The 15,631-nt window shown below is 44.1% G+C and overlaps 2 protein-coding genes across 2 annotated transcripts in view; one reads left to right on the forward strand and one right to left on the reverse strand.

Moving 5' to 3' along the window:
* Window positions 1-14,153, reverse strand: ECD (ecdysoneless cell cycle regulator). Its single transcript, XM_074154650.1, has 13 exons — window positions 13,909-14,153; window positions 13,518-13,635; window positions 13,247-13,334; window positions 10,746-10,924; window positions 8,954-9,146; window positions 7,924-8,052; window positions 6,363-6,488; window positions 5,340-5,425; window positions 4,454-4,560; window positions 3,401-3,578; window positions 1,985-2,052; window positions 1,638-1,858; window positions 1-886 (listed from the first exon to the last, which is right to left on the reverse strand). Exons 1-13 carry the CDS (start codon window positions 14,102-14,104, stop codon window positions 656-658), a joined length of 1,920 nt encoding a protein of 639 aa, XP_074010751.1. The 5' UTR covers window positions 14,105-14,153; the 3' UTR covers window positions 1-655.
* FAM149B1 (family with sequence similarity 149 member B1) overlaps window positions 14,154-15,631 on the forward strand; it is a 16,040-nt gene continuing 14,562 nt past the window's right edge. The window contains exons 1-2 of the mRNA XM_074154651.1: window positions 14,154-14,250; window positions 15,156-15,260. Of these exons, the coding sequence (XP_074010752.1) occupies window positions 14,171-14,250; window positions 15,156-15,260 (185 nt within the window). The 5' untranslated portion in view covers window positions 14,154-14,170. The remainder of the gene's footprint in view (window positions 14,251-15,155; window positions 15,261-15,631) is intronic.

The raw sequence follows: 15,631 nt of genomic DNA on the forward strand, positions 1-15,631 counted from the left end.
CCAGTAATCAAGTTGTACGTATTTAAGTTTGTTTTATTTAAATAAATTAAAAAAATAGCCAATATTTACATATTCAATCCAATTACTCTTCAAATCCTCCTGGATTAATAAAGAACAGATTCTTACAGCAATTATCAGAGGTTCTTACAATGAAGCATTGTACTTTTGGAAAAGCGATTAAGTGTCTGCTCAACATTTAACCAGCGTTCCTGAATTCACAAGAGAACACTGTTCCTGTAATATGGCATTCCTCCATCTCCCCCTGAAGGCAGCGGCATTTTCAGAACGCAAACTGCTTTCCAGATATTGAAACCACCTAGTAATGGGCCAAAGGACATTTCCGAAATACAGCAAGTTGGATCGTTGGTTTGAAAAACCTCAAGGCAGGTTTTATTATAAAAGTTTCATTCAAGTCACAACATCGTTTTTTGATTTTCTGAAAACATGGCAGCACTAGAAAAATCCAACTTCTATCCAAGATAGCATCCAAACAGACGGCTTTTGCAGGTAAATTCACTTTGTATCTTTAGAGTCACACATAACTAACGCATAAAATGCTTTAAATTCAAACCTTTTGTCTCTTCTTCCAAATACTGCTAGTCTTTCTGTGCTTCATTTCCTCAGTCAGTCGTGCCTTCTGAACTAAGACAGTCTTTTATTTTGTTGCTCCCTTAGCAGAGCCAACACGATCTGCATTTTCGGGTAAATACACTCCCATGCTCTGTAAAATGTTAGAGGTTGGTCCCGCCAGTCCAGACTGAGCACTGTAAGATTCAAGCAGGTTCGCTACTAGGTTCATATCCACATCAACTGGTGTCAACTCGGGATCTTCAGCTCCAGAATCAGGGCCAGTGTTTTGAGATGCAGTTGCATTACCAGAACTTGCCTATAGTAAGTAAAAGAGAAAGTTTTATCAAATTGTATAAACAGGTTTAAAAAAGAAAAAGGCAAAGGCAAACCACAAGAGAAAAAAACCCAAAGAAAAAAGAGAAAAAAACCCAAAGAAAAAAGAGAAAAAAACCCAAAGAAAAAAGAGAAAAAAACCCAAAGAAAAAAGAGAAAAAAACCCAAAGAAAAAAGAGAAAAAAACCCAAAGAAACAGTTCTGCAGCCAACAAAGTTCAGTACGTTCCACACTGTCTTGACAAGAGGAATTTAGTCACCAAACGCTCATGCCAGTTAAAAATCATCACTTTCATTACACAGATTAAGTTCCAAGAGAAGGACAGAGAGGGTTACCAAGTCCTGGCTCAGCTTCCTACGCGACTAATCTACTAGAGGAACTCAAGAAGTCAAGCTGCAGTTGCTTGCTTTGCTACTCAAAGAGGGTAAAACAGGGAAATGAAACTAAGTCTTGGAAACGACGTGCAAGTTAAAGTTTAGCCAAGTTCAGTTTTGCTTGGCTTTTGTTTTGTTTTGTTTTTTTTTTCCCAAAAAAATATACCACAGTGCAACTGCAGCACATTTTGCTTGCGTGTGGGATTTTCTTTTCTTTTTTTTTACTGATTAGATAGCACATGATCAGAAGACAAGTTTTTGATCACATTACTCAGAAGGACCAATTTTAGCGTATTTCCTCTTTCCGACTAAAGCTCTCAAAACAGTTATGCCACGGACTTGAACTCAAGGCCTACTTACCCCTTTCTTTTGGGTGGTGAAACTTTTACCGACGTTGGTGTGTGCCAGTTCCCGGTCCATCTCATTCATATATGACTTGAGACTGCCTATAAGCTCATTAGGTGATACCTTCTCATCTTCCCTTTGATTTTCAGCATCAAAGTCCTCATCATCCTCATCTGAGAGGTCAAACTCCTGTTCTTCATCCAGATCATCAGAATCCAGCTCTTCTGAGTCTGCCCCTATGTAATATTTTGTGTCAGTACAGATAGCAAACAAATCTGATCAGCTCATGGGTGATCAGAAAACCCAGGGGAGCCAAATAACCAGGAGATATTCTGACAGATGAAACAAAGAAGCAATCTCACCTAAAATTCTGTCTAATGCTTTTGTAAAAGAATCTACGTCAAAGGTAACATGAGATTCATCAGATGACCTGAAAAATAAAAAATATTTTTAAATCAATAAAGCTTTTATACTCACATAAGCCTGATGCAGGCATCAGCCATATGGCATACTGATTTCTCTCAAGCCTAGATGAAAGATGGGATGTGTGAACTGAAGGTCTTAGAAGAGCTTAAAAGTCTGAGGCCTGTATGAATTAGGAATGAGACAGCAAGTGAAAAAACTCTGGCAGGAAAGAGAAAAGAAAATCATCAACTTTAATTGTTTGTCATGGGCAAACAAAAAATTTAATGAGGACAACCAAAAAAAAACGCATGCCTGAATCCTTCTGGAACAAAGGGGTATTGTTATACCTCAGACACAGATTGAAAAAGTGGAGAATCTCTGAGGTCTCCTGCCTAGAAAGAACACTAAAGGTTTCATTCTGACCTCTCGTAAGGCTCAAGTGGTTTGCCTTTTTTTGTTGTTGTTTTTTTTAAATAACTGAAAAAACCCTACATTATAACACAGACACTGACACTAATTTAAAAAGACCAAACAATTAAAAGCATAAATTAAGTAGACCCTTGTGCACTTGATACAGCTTACACAGCATTATTTTCTCAATACTGAAGCTACGAAAAAGAACCTAGACAATATGCTACTACCTATCTCCCTGGTTTTTAAAATTAAAGGCCTGTCCACACAACATTTACATGCACTTTCTTAACTCCAACAATTAATCTAGTGGCATTCTGCTGTTGTCTAAATAGTTAAGTATCTTCAGTTAGCACTTTTCTTCCACTGTTGGGAACAATGAGAGGGATCCACAGTAATTCTCTTCTCCTGCTTCTAGGTGCACAATACGTGCCTCAGTGGTGCAAAAACAGGCCCAGTATATTCAAAATACTAACCTACAGGAAATCTAAATACAGCTGTACCAGAAAAATCCAACAGTCTAAATTCAAAGAGACAGATTCCCTCAACTTAAGTTTCATTTTTATTTCTGCACAGCCTCATCAGAAGCACCTGAGCAGTCTGAATAGTTCGTCCTTCGTGGTAGAAAAATTGCAGCGCAAGTGAACTCGAGATGTACATTTTAATGACAGTTCCTTCAACTTAAAAGGGTTAAAAAAACTTTAAAACCCACAAAACCAAGCTAAGTAAGAGTGCTGGAAAATAGCACAACTTCCAGCATTTTTACCTGCACGGGTATCAGAAGGGTCACCCAGTTGGTTTAAAAGCAACTACATATTCACTACTAACAAGGGTTTGTTTCAGGCCTCTGCTAAGTACAACACTTTCCAACTTTGATTCTCTGCATTACAGAATCAACCAAAGGGCTGCAGCAGCATGAAGACACATTCTACACCAGACGCCAAACATAAAAATGCTACTACCATGGCATTTCTGCTCCTTCATGCGTTGAGACTTTGGATACAAAAGCCTTCATGCTTTCAGCAACTGCTTCCAAGTCATATTTCCGCTCTTCCTCACTTGAGGAAGGTGGGGACTCGTTTCTTGCTTCCTTCAGCATCTGATCTAGATCATCTGGTGTAATCTCCAGCCAGCTGTCATCTGGAAGAATATAGGACATACTTGTTATTCCGCACAGGCCCGTTAGCCCACAAGGCCCCATCCAGACAGTTGGGAGTACTGCCAGCATTTTGTAGCTTCTTTTTGCACTATTAAGTTTTCATACTGATACTGGATAACGCAGGGTATAAGTCAGTGAGAGGCTGATCAGAAAAGAGTTCGTATTTTGTATTACTGCTTTAAAACTCTGCTTTATACGCAGCTTCAAACTAGCAGATATTGTTCTAGTCACAGATAATCCTTCTGCCACTAAATGAAGGAAGAAAAGGCTTACACTATAAAGGGAGAGCCAATACAACCTTCCACTGTGATCATTAACACCAAATGTTGGATTTGTGTGCTACTGCATCGTCCAGAAATACAGATGTAACCTGTGCTGCACACTAGCAACAGCTGTATTTCTATCAGATGAGGGAAAAAAACTTTATATATAAAGTTTATGCTGGTCTTATATTCGCCATCAGAGCAGACCAGGTAGTAATTAACTTTGTATTGTCAGTATTGGAATTGGTTTATCATTCTAAAATGTTTAAATACTTTCTTTCTGGTAGACAGCTGACACACTTGATCTGGTGTAAGTGTGCATGGTTCCTAATGCACGTTACTACTCTAGTGGTACCAGATCAGAAAATGGATAGCATACCCGGCTGGTTCACAGTCCCAAGCTTTGTGGCTTATACAAATGAACTGATTGCCTCCATCTTAAATGATGGCCTGTGAATAACACCTCTAGCAGTCACAGGATTGGAGACAAACTAAGTAGATACAAAGATTGGTATGCTGCTGGGAACATTCATCCTCTCCCCCCACAAATAATCATTTGTGATAGGATGAGTTCGGCCCTCCATCCCACTCACCATCCTCTGGAGGAAGACAAGCTGCTTCTCTCTCAAGTTCCTTCAAATCAATGGTGGTTGCCTGTAGCAATGCCAAGATTTCATCACCCGGGTTCACTTCAACAGAGCTAGAAGAAAAAATTTCAATTTACTGAAATGGATTTTTACTAGCATTACAATGCCAATGGCATCTCACACTCTACATGCAGGTTTTCACTCAAATTCCTCCTGTGTAAATACAGAAAAAAAGGTAAGTGTATTTTGGGGAAGAATCAGAATACTACACAAATAGTATAAGCCAAAACAAGACACAGTCAATTAGTGTAATTCCTTGTTGATGGCTCCAAAGCCCATTTCTCACATTTCCTTTGTTCTTTATATTTATTTTGTCTTGGTAAACATTAGGATTGCCAGATCCCAAAGAGCACAGACTGGAACTTAAAGCCACTAACTGTCAAGATATTATGAGCTGGCAAACCCTCAGATATTTTTGTAATGATTTTTTTTTTGGATTTGATCTTTTGAAGTAATCTACAGCCAGCTGCATGTCTTGAGTAAAGGAGACAGATTAATCCATATTTATTATTCACTAGGATTGCTTTTCAATGAAACTTTTAAACACTTTCTATAGCCAACCAACGAAATTACGCTCTTCAGTCACCTCTTAACCCACTTGGAATAGCTTAACATTTTACAAAACCAAGACAAATAGTTACTCAAGCAATAACTTCTACTAGTAGAAAGGATTCCAGAGGAATTAATACCCATATATACTAGCCACAGCACCTATGTTAAGTGTGCAATGAAGACAAGGGCTCACATTTTTTGTAATAAGTGCTAAAAAAGCTTAGTTGAAGTACTTGTAGGTACTGTGTAGGATTACTTCTGAATTTCAAGTAGCTCTTACCTTTCTGGCTTGGTAACAGATTGCTGGAAGTAATCTTCTGCCATACGCAACAGTTCCAAGTACTTAGCAGATCCTTCCATTTCTCCCTATTTAATGCAAGTCACAAATACGAATCTAAACAATTCTCCCTCCCCTTCCTTTCCACAGGCAGGCTTCATAACCATGATTATTTGTCACACAGAAATCTAGCGCTGAGAAAAAACAAGTCATACTGACTTGCAGTATATACTTGGAATAGAATATAGGGAATAGGCATAAGGTGCTTTCACAGTCAGGTATGAATTAAAAAACTTACGCTGCAATCAAAGACAATACTACGATTCCCACAACAGGGTGCTTTTACCATGCCAAGGTTATGACTGTCCAGGAACTGTGAATAAATCTCTTGGTATTTGGGTGTTTGTCACAGAAGTGGCATTGCAGTACTGTAAGAATATTCCCCTTTTCCTATATTAACCTAAGCATTTCAATAGAGTTGTCCAATTTTATAACCTTCAAATAAGTAGTCAATTTATGTCCGATTTATAAACTTCAAATTAGTCAAAGGCATCTTTAAAAAAAAAACCAACAAAAAACAACCAATGAAAACCCACAAACGCCACACAAACAAAAAATACACTTACATGGGCCCAAACGGGTCCATGGTTGTTAAGTATAGATCTTTAAGAATATTTATTCTGGAGGCATGTAAATAGCCTCCAGAATAGTTACACTAAAACAGTTACACTAACACACAACCATACTGTGACTTCCTTTATTCAAGCGTATTTCCCCTCTCTTCAGATGAATGAATTCCTGCCCAAAGCCCGCTTTTTCCTTTTTCATTTCCAAAAGAAACTGATTAATTTCAAAGGAGAACAAACTGCATGTACTTCCTTTAAAGACATGAATCCATTTTTCCCTAGACAGAAGCATAGAAGCATTAAATTTCCTGCCCTGCTATCATTTCATATACAAGTTAAGAGCTAAACCACATTTTTCCTGGAATGTTTAAAAGACACAGGTGTGAACACACTACTTCACCTTGAAATAATGTTTTTCCTTCAGGCTGTTGAGGAATCTCTCCCACAGGGGACCGCTTAACACATTTCTCTTGGAATCAGGAGATGCTCTGCTGCACTTGGAGCACAAAATTTCAAAGCCATGAGCCTGTGTAAGAGATGCAACAACAAGAGGTTCTCAAGTGCACCTTTAAATGACTGCGTAATATCATCGAGCTCCTGATGCTGCCATTTGAGAAGTAGATGCCAACCCCAGTTATATGTCAAATAGCAGTATCTTGTTTGGAAGTTGCAATCTCTCTTTCCACAGCAATAATGGATCATTTTGACTTTGCAAAGTTTGTCTACATGGGCAAGCCACTGCAAAGCAACCTAGGAGACAGACAGGTCTACAGTTCACAAGCCACTCCTCACGTAAGCACGAAGATTTGACTTGTATTTAGAATCTATGCCGAAATGCAAACTTGCCTGGCCTACGCATTTTGTGGATACAAACCAGCTGTACTGAGGCACAAGTTTCCAGAGAGGAAGTTTCAGAAGAGAAAACTCAGATCCTCCATTTCTGCTTGCAGCCAGGTCCCAGGGCACACTGCGCCCATCATCCTTTCTGCCCTTCAAACAGCCAAACCCTCCCCGCCCCCAGCTCAGGTGTTGCCTGCAATCAAGGTAACTGCAACGTGTAGGACAAGAGGAAACGGCCTCAAGTTGCACCAGGGGAGGTTCAGATTGGATAGCAGGAAAAATGTTGACACGGAAAGGGTTCTTAAGCCTTGGAATGGGCTGCCCAGGGAAGCGGCTGAGGCACCATCACTGGAGGTATTTAAAAGCCGGGTTGACCTAGTGCTTAGAGACATGGTTTAGTGATGGTTTTTATCAGAGTTCAGTTGATGGTTGGACTAGATGATCTGAAAGGTCCCTTCCAACCCAGACAATTCTATGATTTATTTACTACTTTGATAGTGAAACAGCACAGCTGCAGGATAGAAATTGCAAAACATCTTACGGGGTAGGCAGTTTAAGTTCTGGATTGCTCTGTGCAGCAAAGATGCACCATAACAAGCTCTACATGTCTGGTGCCAAACTGGATGTGTAGGACCAGGGTTGTGTATTCTGGTGCCTGAGGCATGGCAGTTGTACTTTTGATGCACACTTACACAGAGCTCTAAACTGAAATGCAAATTTAGTCCACAGAAATGCCTCCATGCACAAAGGCCATAAACAGCAACTTGGAACGTGACAAGATGTGCTGCTTCAGACAGAGGCTAAAATAGACCTCATGTATCCTGAAATGGAAACTGTTTTCCATGTTGCTTAAGGGAAAATTAACAGGGTTTGATACCAGTTCAGCTATGGTACTACACACGTGTAAATTCTGGTTGGGATAGTTACTAGGGGTGGAAGTACAAGAGAGTAAAAGAAAACTCCCGTGATTCTGTACTTCCACAAAAATGGTAACTGCATACTTGCTCGCATTCTTCTGTACAAGTAGGCAACTTACAAGCAAAGAGTCATTTCTTGGACATCTAAACAAGCAAACTAAACAGACTAAACACAAAATGCATTTAAAAAAAAAAAAAAATTACCAGTTTCATGCCCAGTTCATAGGCTTTGTACTGAGGGTGAGATGGGAGGGGGAGCGTGTATCCACTGCGTCTGTCTGGAACAAACTTCTGTTGCACCAGTTGAGCGTACAAACACTTTGTGAAAGTAACCTGAAAAAGCCAGAAGAAAAGAAACACACTCACTGCAGTTGGTGTTGTGTACGGGCATCAACTTCCCACCAGTCTCATCTGAATTTTGTGTTAAAGCACCCATATTACAAACAATACCTGAGATGTATTCAAAACACGTTTTAGATACATTGGCCTAAGATATGTTGCTTTTCAGATCTTACAAATTATATTCCAAGTTGACATCTGTAAATAAACATGAACTTCATCCAGTCTAAACACATTAAAAAAAAATGCTCAGGATTCATGCCAACAAGGTGTATTTTGAAAAAAACATAAAGGCTCTTTTCAATTAATGAAATCAAAGCTGAGATTTCAAAAGGAGTCTAGAAGTCTAAAATTTGACTCCAAAGCTTATTTTCAGGAGTTTGGGGTATAAGTCTGTAACACGAACATACCACATACAACACTGCTTTGACAATGCTCATAAAACACTTCATAAAACAGCTTTCACAGAGCTGTGTAAGCACAGCTGAGAAGGTGAAAAGCCTGGGAATGAACAGCTAGGGGTAGTTACGTTATACAGTAGTTAACATACTGCTTATATTGGCTGGCAGTGCTGTCAAACTGCTCTGATCACAGAACTATATCAATTTACTTAGCAAGCACTTCAGCAAAAGAATTATTAGCAGTAAACTCTGATTTCAGAAACACTAATCTCACGATTAGCCATTTGAAAGCATAGCCATATCAATCTGAAGGCAGAAAAGCTATTAACATAATGAACCAGAAATTCACGCCTAGTGTCAAAAGAAAAAAATAAATCAGAAAACACACTATTTTAAAAAAATTAAATCCACACATTTATAATCACTTGACCGCAGAACCTCCGTCAATTACAGAACCTAATTAAGTGACAAGCTGCATCAGCAGGATCACTTACTACAGTCATCACACGCTCATCCGGAGGGAAAGTTTGAAAAGAACGACACGCTCGTAAATCCACAGGATCTCGCAGGTAAAAGGCCTGGACTGCTGGAGCCACCAAGGAAGGGCGCTGCCTCAGCACTGCCACAATGCCTGCCGGAAGGTAGCAGTGGGCCCGGTGAAACGAGGCCTGAATTTTCTCAGGATACCTGTATCGTACAATAGAAACTTACTGTATTAAGTGTCTTGCAAGCCCAAACCACTCCTTTTTACTGATTACTCCCATTTTCAGTTTAACATTAATCTATATTATGAGCCAGGTGCCAGAATGTTATTCTAAACTCAAGTTAAAACTCAGCTAAACTAACACCTGGAACGTCTGATTATTATTTTTTTTTAATATACACACACACAAACAAAAATATACATGGCTTATAAAAATTTAATCCCCACGTTGGTAAGATGAATCACTGTCAACTTGACTAACGTGTCCAGCTATACAGTATCCTGTATACAGTATCACTGCACCAAGTGTAGAAGTCAAGTGGCTCACACTGTCAAATCCTTGCAAAAAATGATGTATACAGAGTGCTAAACACACCAGTGACAAGGTGATGCTCTGAAAAGCATGCTGGTTCAACGTTTTAGATGGCAATCCTCTTTCCCCTGCCACAAAGAGCTCCTAACGGTTCACAGGACTTTCAGATTTTTCAGTGCAAGGATGTGAAGGAAAAGTAACTTTTGTCATCATCAGGCGTGGCATCACAGCAGTGAACCACTTTCAGAGCCCCCAGGATATTGGTCCCCCTCTTTACAAAAATGCCACAGAAAAACCTCTAGCTGGTGGTTTCTGAAAAGGAAGCACCTTTTCACATCTAACAGGAAAATGACTGAATCACAGAATGCTATGGGGTTGGAAGGGACCTCTGGAGATCATCCAGGCCAACCCCCTGCCAAAGCAGGCCCACCCACAGCAGGTTGCACAGGAACGTGTCCAGGCGGGGTTCTGAATGTCTCCAGAGAAGGAGACTCCACCACCTCTCTGGGCAGCCTCTTCCAGGGCTCTGCCACCCTCACAGGAAAGAAATTCCTCCTCATGTTTAGGTGGAACTTCTTATGTTCCAGTTTGTGCCCGTTCCCTCTTGTCCTGTCACTGGGCATCACTGAAAAAAGACTGGCCCCATCCTCCTGACACCCACCCTGCAAGTATTTCTAGGCCTTGATCAGATCCCCCCTCAGTCTTCTCTTCTCCAGACTAAACACACCCAAGTCCCTCAGCCTTTCCTCCTCAGAGAGATGCTCCAGGCCCCTCATCTTTGTAGCCCTCTGCTGTCCCCTATCCAGCAGTTCCCTGTCCTTCTTGAACTGGGGAGCCCAGAACTGGACCCGGTGCTCCAGATGGGGCCTCCCCAGGGCAGAGCAGAGGGGGAGGATGACCTCCCTTGACCTGTTGGCCACGCTCTTTTTAATGCACCCCAGGATGCCATTGGCCTTCTTGGCCACAAGAGCACATTGCTGGCTCATGGGCATCCTGTTGTCCACCAGGACTCCCAGGTCTTTCTCCTCAGAGCTGCTCTCCAGCAGGTCAGCCCCCAACCTGTCCTGGTGCAGGGGGTTATTCCTCCCCAGGAGCAGCACCCTACACTTGCCCTTGTTCAGTTTCATCAGGTTCCTCCACCCAGCTCTCCAGCCTGTCCAGGTCTCACTGTACGGCAGCACAAGAGTACAAAAAAGTATCCCAGACACCCCAGAATCAAAACTTACTGTTACAGAAGACTGAAATAAAACACCAACTAACACCAACTTACCCACTGATGCGTTTATACACTGCTGTTCTGATGGGTTCTGCAGCCAGGAACTCCTCTGAATGGCTGGATAACAGCGTTAACGCCTGCGAGATCGTTGGACTGGCAGCCCATGGGTCGCATTCCTCCTCGTCAGTCTCTGACAGTGGAATGATGTGCAGTTCTCCTTTGTAAAAGAACACCTGGCAGAGAGTAACATCTCATCAGACAGGATAAGAACAGTCACACACTAAGCAATGGAAAATTTAATTTTATATATGAAAGCATTTGTTTACACACAGAGAATACTGAAGTACAAATAGAGAAATAATACAGGAAACAGCACAATTCCTTTTAAAATGGAGATGAGGTAAATACAGATGCCAGAGACCACGTTCCAATCAGTAAATAAACCCCCCTATTTTACCTGCAACAAGTTTGGTCAAATATATCTTCTTTCCTTAATAAGAGTAGTACCAAAAGTTGCTCCTCAACTAGAAATTTACTTCAGCAGCTAGGTTATGCTGTCTGATTCTCCTGAAGAATAGGACAGGGACTAAAAAGCATTATTTCGGGTGCTGCACGTGACCTCTCTTGGTTCCTGATCCTAAGAAAAGAACTGAATGTAACATTATCAACTACCCCAATCCATCCGTTCCCTCAAACGGAAGGAAAAAGATGGCACTGATAGTCCAGATACAGGTTTGCAACTAATTTTTGTGTTGTGTTCCAGCCCTTTTCTTTTAAGTCTTATAGTAGGAAAAAAGAAAATTCAATAAATCTTTGCTAACGAAAGAATAAGTTCATTCCATTTAAATTCACTACAAAAACCTCAGTGACATAACTACTAGCAATCATCCACAGCAAGGTGATCTGGCTTGATGACTGGTGACACTGGGTGAAAAAGTCTGCTCATTAATTCACCTGTATCTGACCCAATCTGTCTCCTTGTAGTCAACGCTCCAGTCTTGATGACTCCCCAGTCTGAGGGCAGCAAACGCTCATGCCCAAGCACTCCAGCATATGGTAGAAAAAAATCCAAGTGGCTATAGCAGAGCTAGAAAGCTCAGGCGGATCCAAGAGTGCTCCTTGGGAGAGCAGTACTCCAGTATGTACACTGCCACATACATTCCATAGCTCCCATGTTATCCAAACTTTCCTTGCACCCCAGAAACCTAGGAAATGGAAAGCTGGCCAAACTTACTGATTTTACAGATAGCAAAACAGCTTCACTTGCCTTCAAGTTTACCACCATGAGTAGCAAGTTTTAAAAAGTTCAGTCAGCTCTGCATTATAGAATCATAGAACTGTCTAGGCTGGAAGGGACCTTTCAGATCATTTAGTCCAACCATCAACCTAACTCTGATAAAAACCATCACTAAACCATGTCTCTAAGCACTAGGTCAACCCGGCTTTTAAATACCTCCAGGGATGGGGCCTCACTCAACCCCTTCCCTGGGCAACCCATTCCAAGGCTTAAGAACCCTTTCCGTGTCAACATTGTTCCTACTATCCAATCTGAAACTCCCCTGGTGCAACTTGAGGCCATTTCCTCTTGTCCCATCACCTGGGACTTGGGAGAAGAGACCAACCCCCCCTGGCTACACCCTCCTCTCAGGGAGTTGGAGAGAGCGAGAAGGTCTCCCCTCAGCCTCCTTTTCTCCAGGCTGAACACCCCCAGCTCCCTCAGCCTCTCCTCACAAGACTTCTTCTCCAGACCCCTCACCAGCTCCGTTGCCCTTCTCTGGACCCGCTCCAGCACCTCAATGTCTTTTTTGTGGGAAGGGGCCCAAAACTGGACACAGCCCTCGAGGTGGGGCCTCACCAGTGCGCAGTAACAGGGGGACCATCACCTCCCGAGTCCTACTCCCCACGCTGTTCCTAATACAGGCCAGGATTGTTGGCCTTCTTGGCCACCTGGGCACACTGCTGGCTCATGTTCAGGTAACAACTCTTATGGAACAACTCTTAAAGAATGATTTATGTGCAAGAGTCAGGCCTAGCTGAACAACACAAACTCATAGCCTAGCAGGCAGGTCTGTAGCCTCCATATGAATGTTTTGCTGTAAGTATAAGAACATATTAGTCTAAGAACTTTCTCTTTCTTCCGTCCATCAGCAAACCAATTCTAGAAGAACCACTTGATTTCTGCAACACTTTCCACATATCCCTACAGCAGTTTCTCAGGACACATTGCTCCACGTAGCATTCTGCAAGCGCACACAGACCAGAATCGAGTATCAGAGGTTTCCAGTGGTTAAGTGTCTCCTTTAACATGCACAGCAAGCATAAAGAAGTGCATTAAAACCAGAATGAAAACAGACTGTGCTGAGGGAAAAAAAAAAACCAAACGTGCCATTAATTAAAACATGTCTTGGGCCCTGACCAGAAGTTTCTTCACTAGTAAGGGATTTTCAGAGGCAGCCAGACCACTTGGCTAGATAGAGCCTCAAGAGAAAACTCCCAACTGGCAAGTAAAAGGCCACTGTAAGCCACTTGCCAATTGGTACGCAAATTTTACTCACCCTGTTGTCACTGTTCTCAGGATTCAGCCACTTGGGGAGAAAATCAGCTGCTTCTATCAAGAGAAACTCCCCATCGTTGTCATCGATCCTGGCCAAGGAGAAATCGGTTTCTTACCAGAGGAGGTCTTCCACAGCACAGCACGATAACGCGTGCTTCTCAACACGTGTCTACATATTGTTTTTATTTTTAATATTAAGACAGGACCTCCCACCAGCCCCTGCCCTTCGCTCCCTGGCCCCGACCACTGCTCCCCTCAGCGAGGCCCGTTACCTCGCCGCCAGCCCCGGGAACTCCCTAGTGATCTCCCGCACCAGGTAGACGATGAACCACTCGTCCTCCACGTTGTCCCCGAACACCGTGGTGCCACCGATGTGCGCCGGGGTCTCGCCTGACCCGGGAAAGGAGGAGAAGCGGGCTCAGAACCCTGCCGGGATCCCCCCTCACACGGCCCCGCTTCCCGCCCAGCCTCCCCTCACGCCGCCGGGCTTCCCGCCCCGCCGGGCTCCCCCCTCACGCCGCCCGGCTTCCCGCTCCCCCCTCACGCCGCCCGGCTTCCCGCCCCGCCGGGCTCCCCCCTCACGCCGCCCGGCTTCCCGCCCCGCCGGGCTCCCCCCTCACGCCGCCCGGCTTCCCGCCCCGCCGGGCTCCCCTCACAGCTCACCCCGCGCCGGCACATAGCGCAGGCAGAATGGCTGCCGCTGCCAGATGTAGGCGGACAGCAGCGGCGCCAACCGCACCACGATGGCCTCGGCGCACCGCCTCAGCAGCGCTTCGCCGCCCTCCCCCGCTGCCGCCGCCGCGAAGAGGCGGTAGCGCACGGCGTCCTCCGCCAGGACCGCCCGCCCGAGCCCCTCCATGGCACCAGGCCGGGCCGAGGTGAGGCGGGCGGTGGGACTCCGCCTCCCCGGGGGCGGGGAGCCGTCATGGCGGCGGCGGCGGCGGCGGAGCTGAGGAAGATCTCGCGATACGCGCGGAAGCCGGTGTCCCCCGGCGCTCTGGAGACGTGAGTCGCCGCCACCTCCTTTACCTCCTTCCCCGGTCCCGCTGCCCCGGTCCCCGCTGCCCGTCCTCAGCCCGAACCCCGCGCTCAGACAGGGCCGAGCCCAGGCCCCGGTTACGGCGGGGCCGCAGGCCGGAGTTGTCGGGCCCGGTGCTGTAGGGGCGGTGCGGGGCGGCCTCGGGAGGCGGCCGGGGTGAGGGCAGCCCACGGGCGCGGGCAGCCCACGGGCGCGGGTGTACAGCCGTCCTGGGCGGCGGGTGGGCCCGCCGCTTGGAAAATACAGGTGTGAGAGAAGGTGGTGAAATCCCTACTCTGGGCTGGGTTTTTTGACCCAGATTCTTTTTCGGAGGCGGGGGGGGTGCGGGGAGTGGGGCTAAAGGTTTAAACAAATACCTCAGTTTTGGTAGGTAGCTCCTTTTGGTTCCTGCGTTGACACCTCTTCCTGTCTTCAGCTACTGCAACTTTCCTTGTCCCTTTTTCCTAGACATCTCAACTTTGGAAAAAAAAAAAAAACAACCCAAACCTACCAAACCTACTGTTTCTCCTAATGTGCTTATGTATAGTTTGGTGGCCACTCTTGTTCTATTTGACTATAAGTCTCTTACAGGGACAACAACATTATATCTGCTTTTAGAGAGCTGTAGCCCATTCACAAGGACATTTTAAGTTTAAAGAATGACACTGGTTTCTAAGCAAAGACCTTTAACTCCGTGTTTAGCCTAGAGTTAGTTTTGACACCTCAATTCTAAACCTTCAGTAACAAGAGTTAACCTTCTAATAATAATAAATGAGCTCTGGTGTGCAAATCAGTGCATTCATTTAAAAGCAGAATAAAACCCCTGTAAAGCGTGGAAACTCTGTAGATGTTTATTTGTATACATAACGTTAAGTTCCACTTCTTGTTTTAGACAAGGGCTTCCAAAACATGCCCTGCGGAATCATCCACCGCCAGAACCACAGGCCGAGGTGTGCCCGGATGCTCCTGCGGCTGAAAGCCCCGTCGAGAGCTCAAGGTACCTGCCAAAACATAAAACGATTCTTTGCCCAGAGACAACGGCAAAACCAGGCACCTTTGTCTTGAGCGACCTTTACAGAAGTTGGTAGACTTAGACTTTACCTCCGACCTGTAGCATTGCAGAACACGTCCTTCCTGTTTTGGAAATAATAAAAAGTGCGTGTCTGTGTTGTGTTCCCAGCTCGCAAATAGCCCGGGTTGTCTAATTTCATGGTAGAAACAAGAGGAGAAACAATAAAAATAATTCCCGAGTGGTGTAGAACCAGGACTGGAAATAGTCTGTGGCTTAACTAAGATAATTTTTGGCAAATCTATGTTTTGCTTGACCTGTAGACTTTCTGTATCATTGAGATTATGAGGAGTTACTAA

This window comes from Numenius arquata, chromosome 10 (assembly GCF_964106895.1).
Source record: "Numenius arquata chromosome 10, bNumArq3.hap1.1, whole genome shotgun sequence".
Lineage (NCBI taxonomy): Eukaryota > Metazoa > Chordata > Aves > Charadriiformes > Scolopacidae > Numenius > Numenius arquata.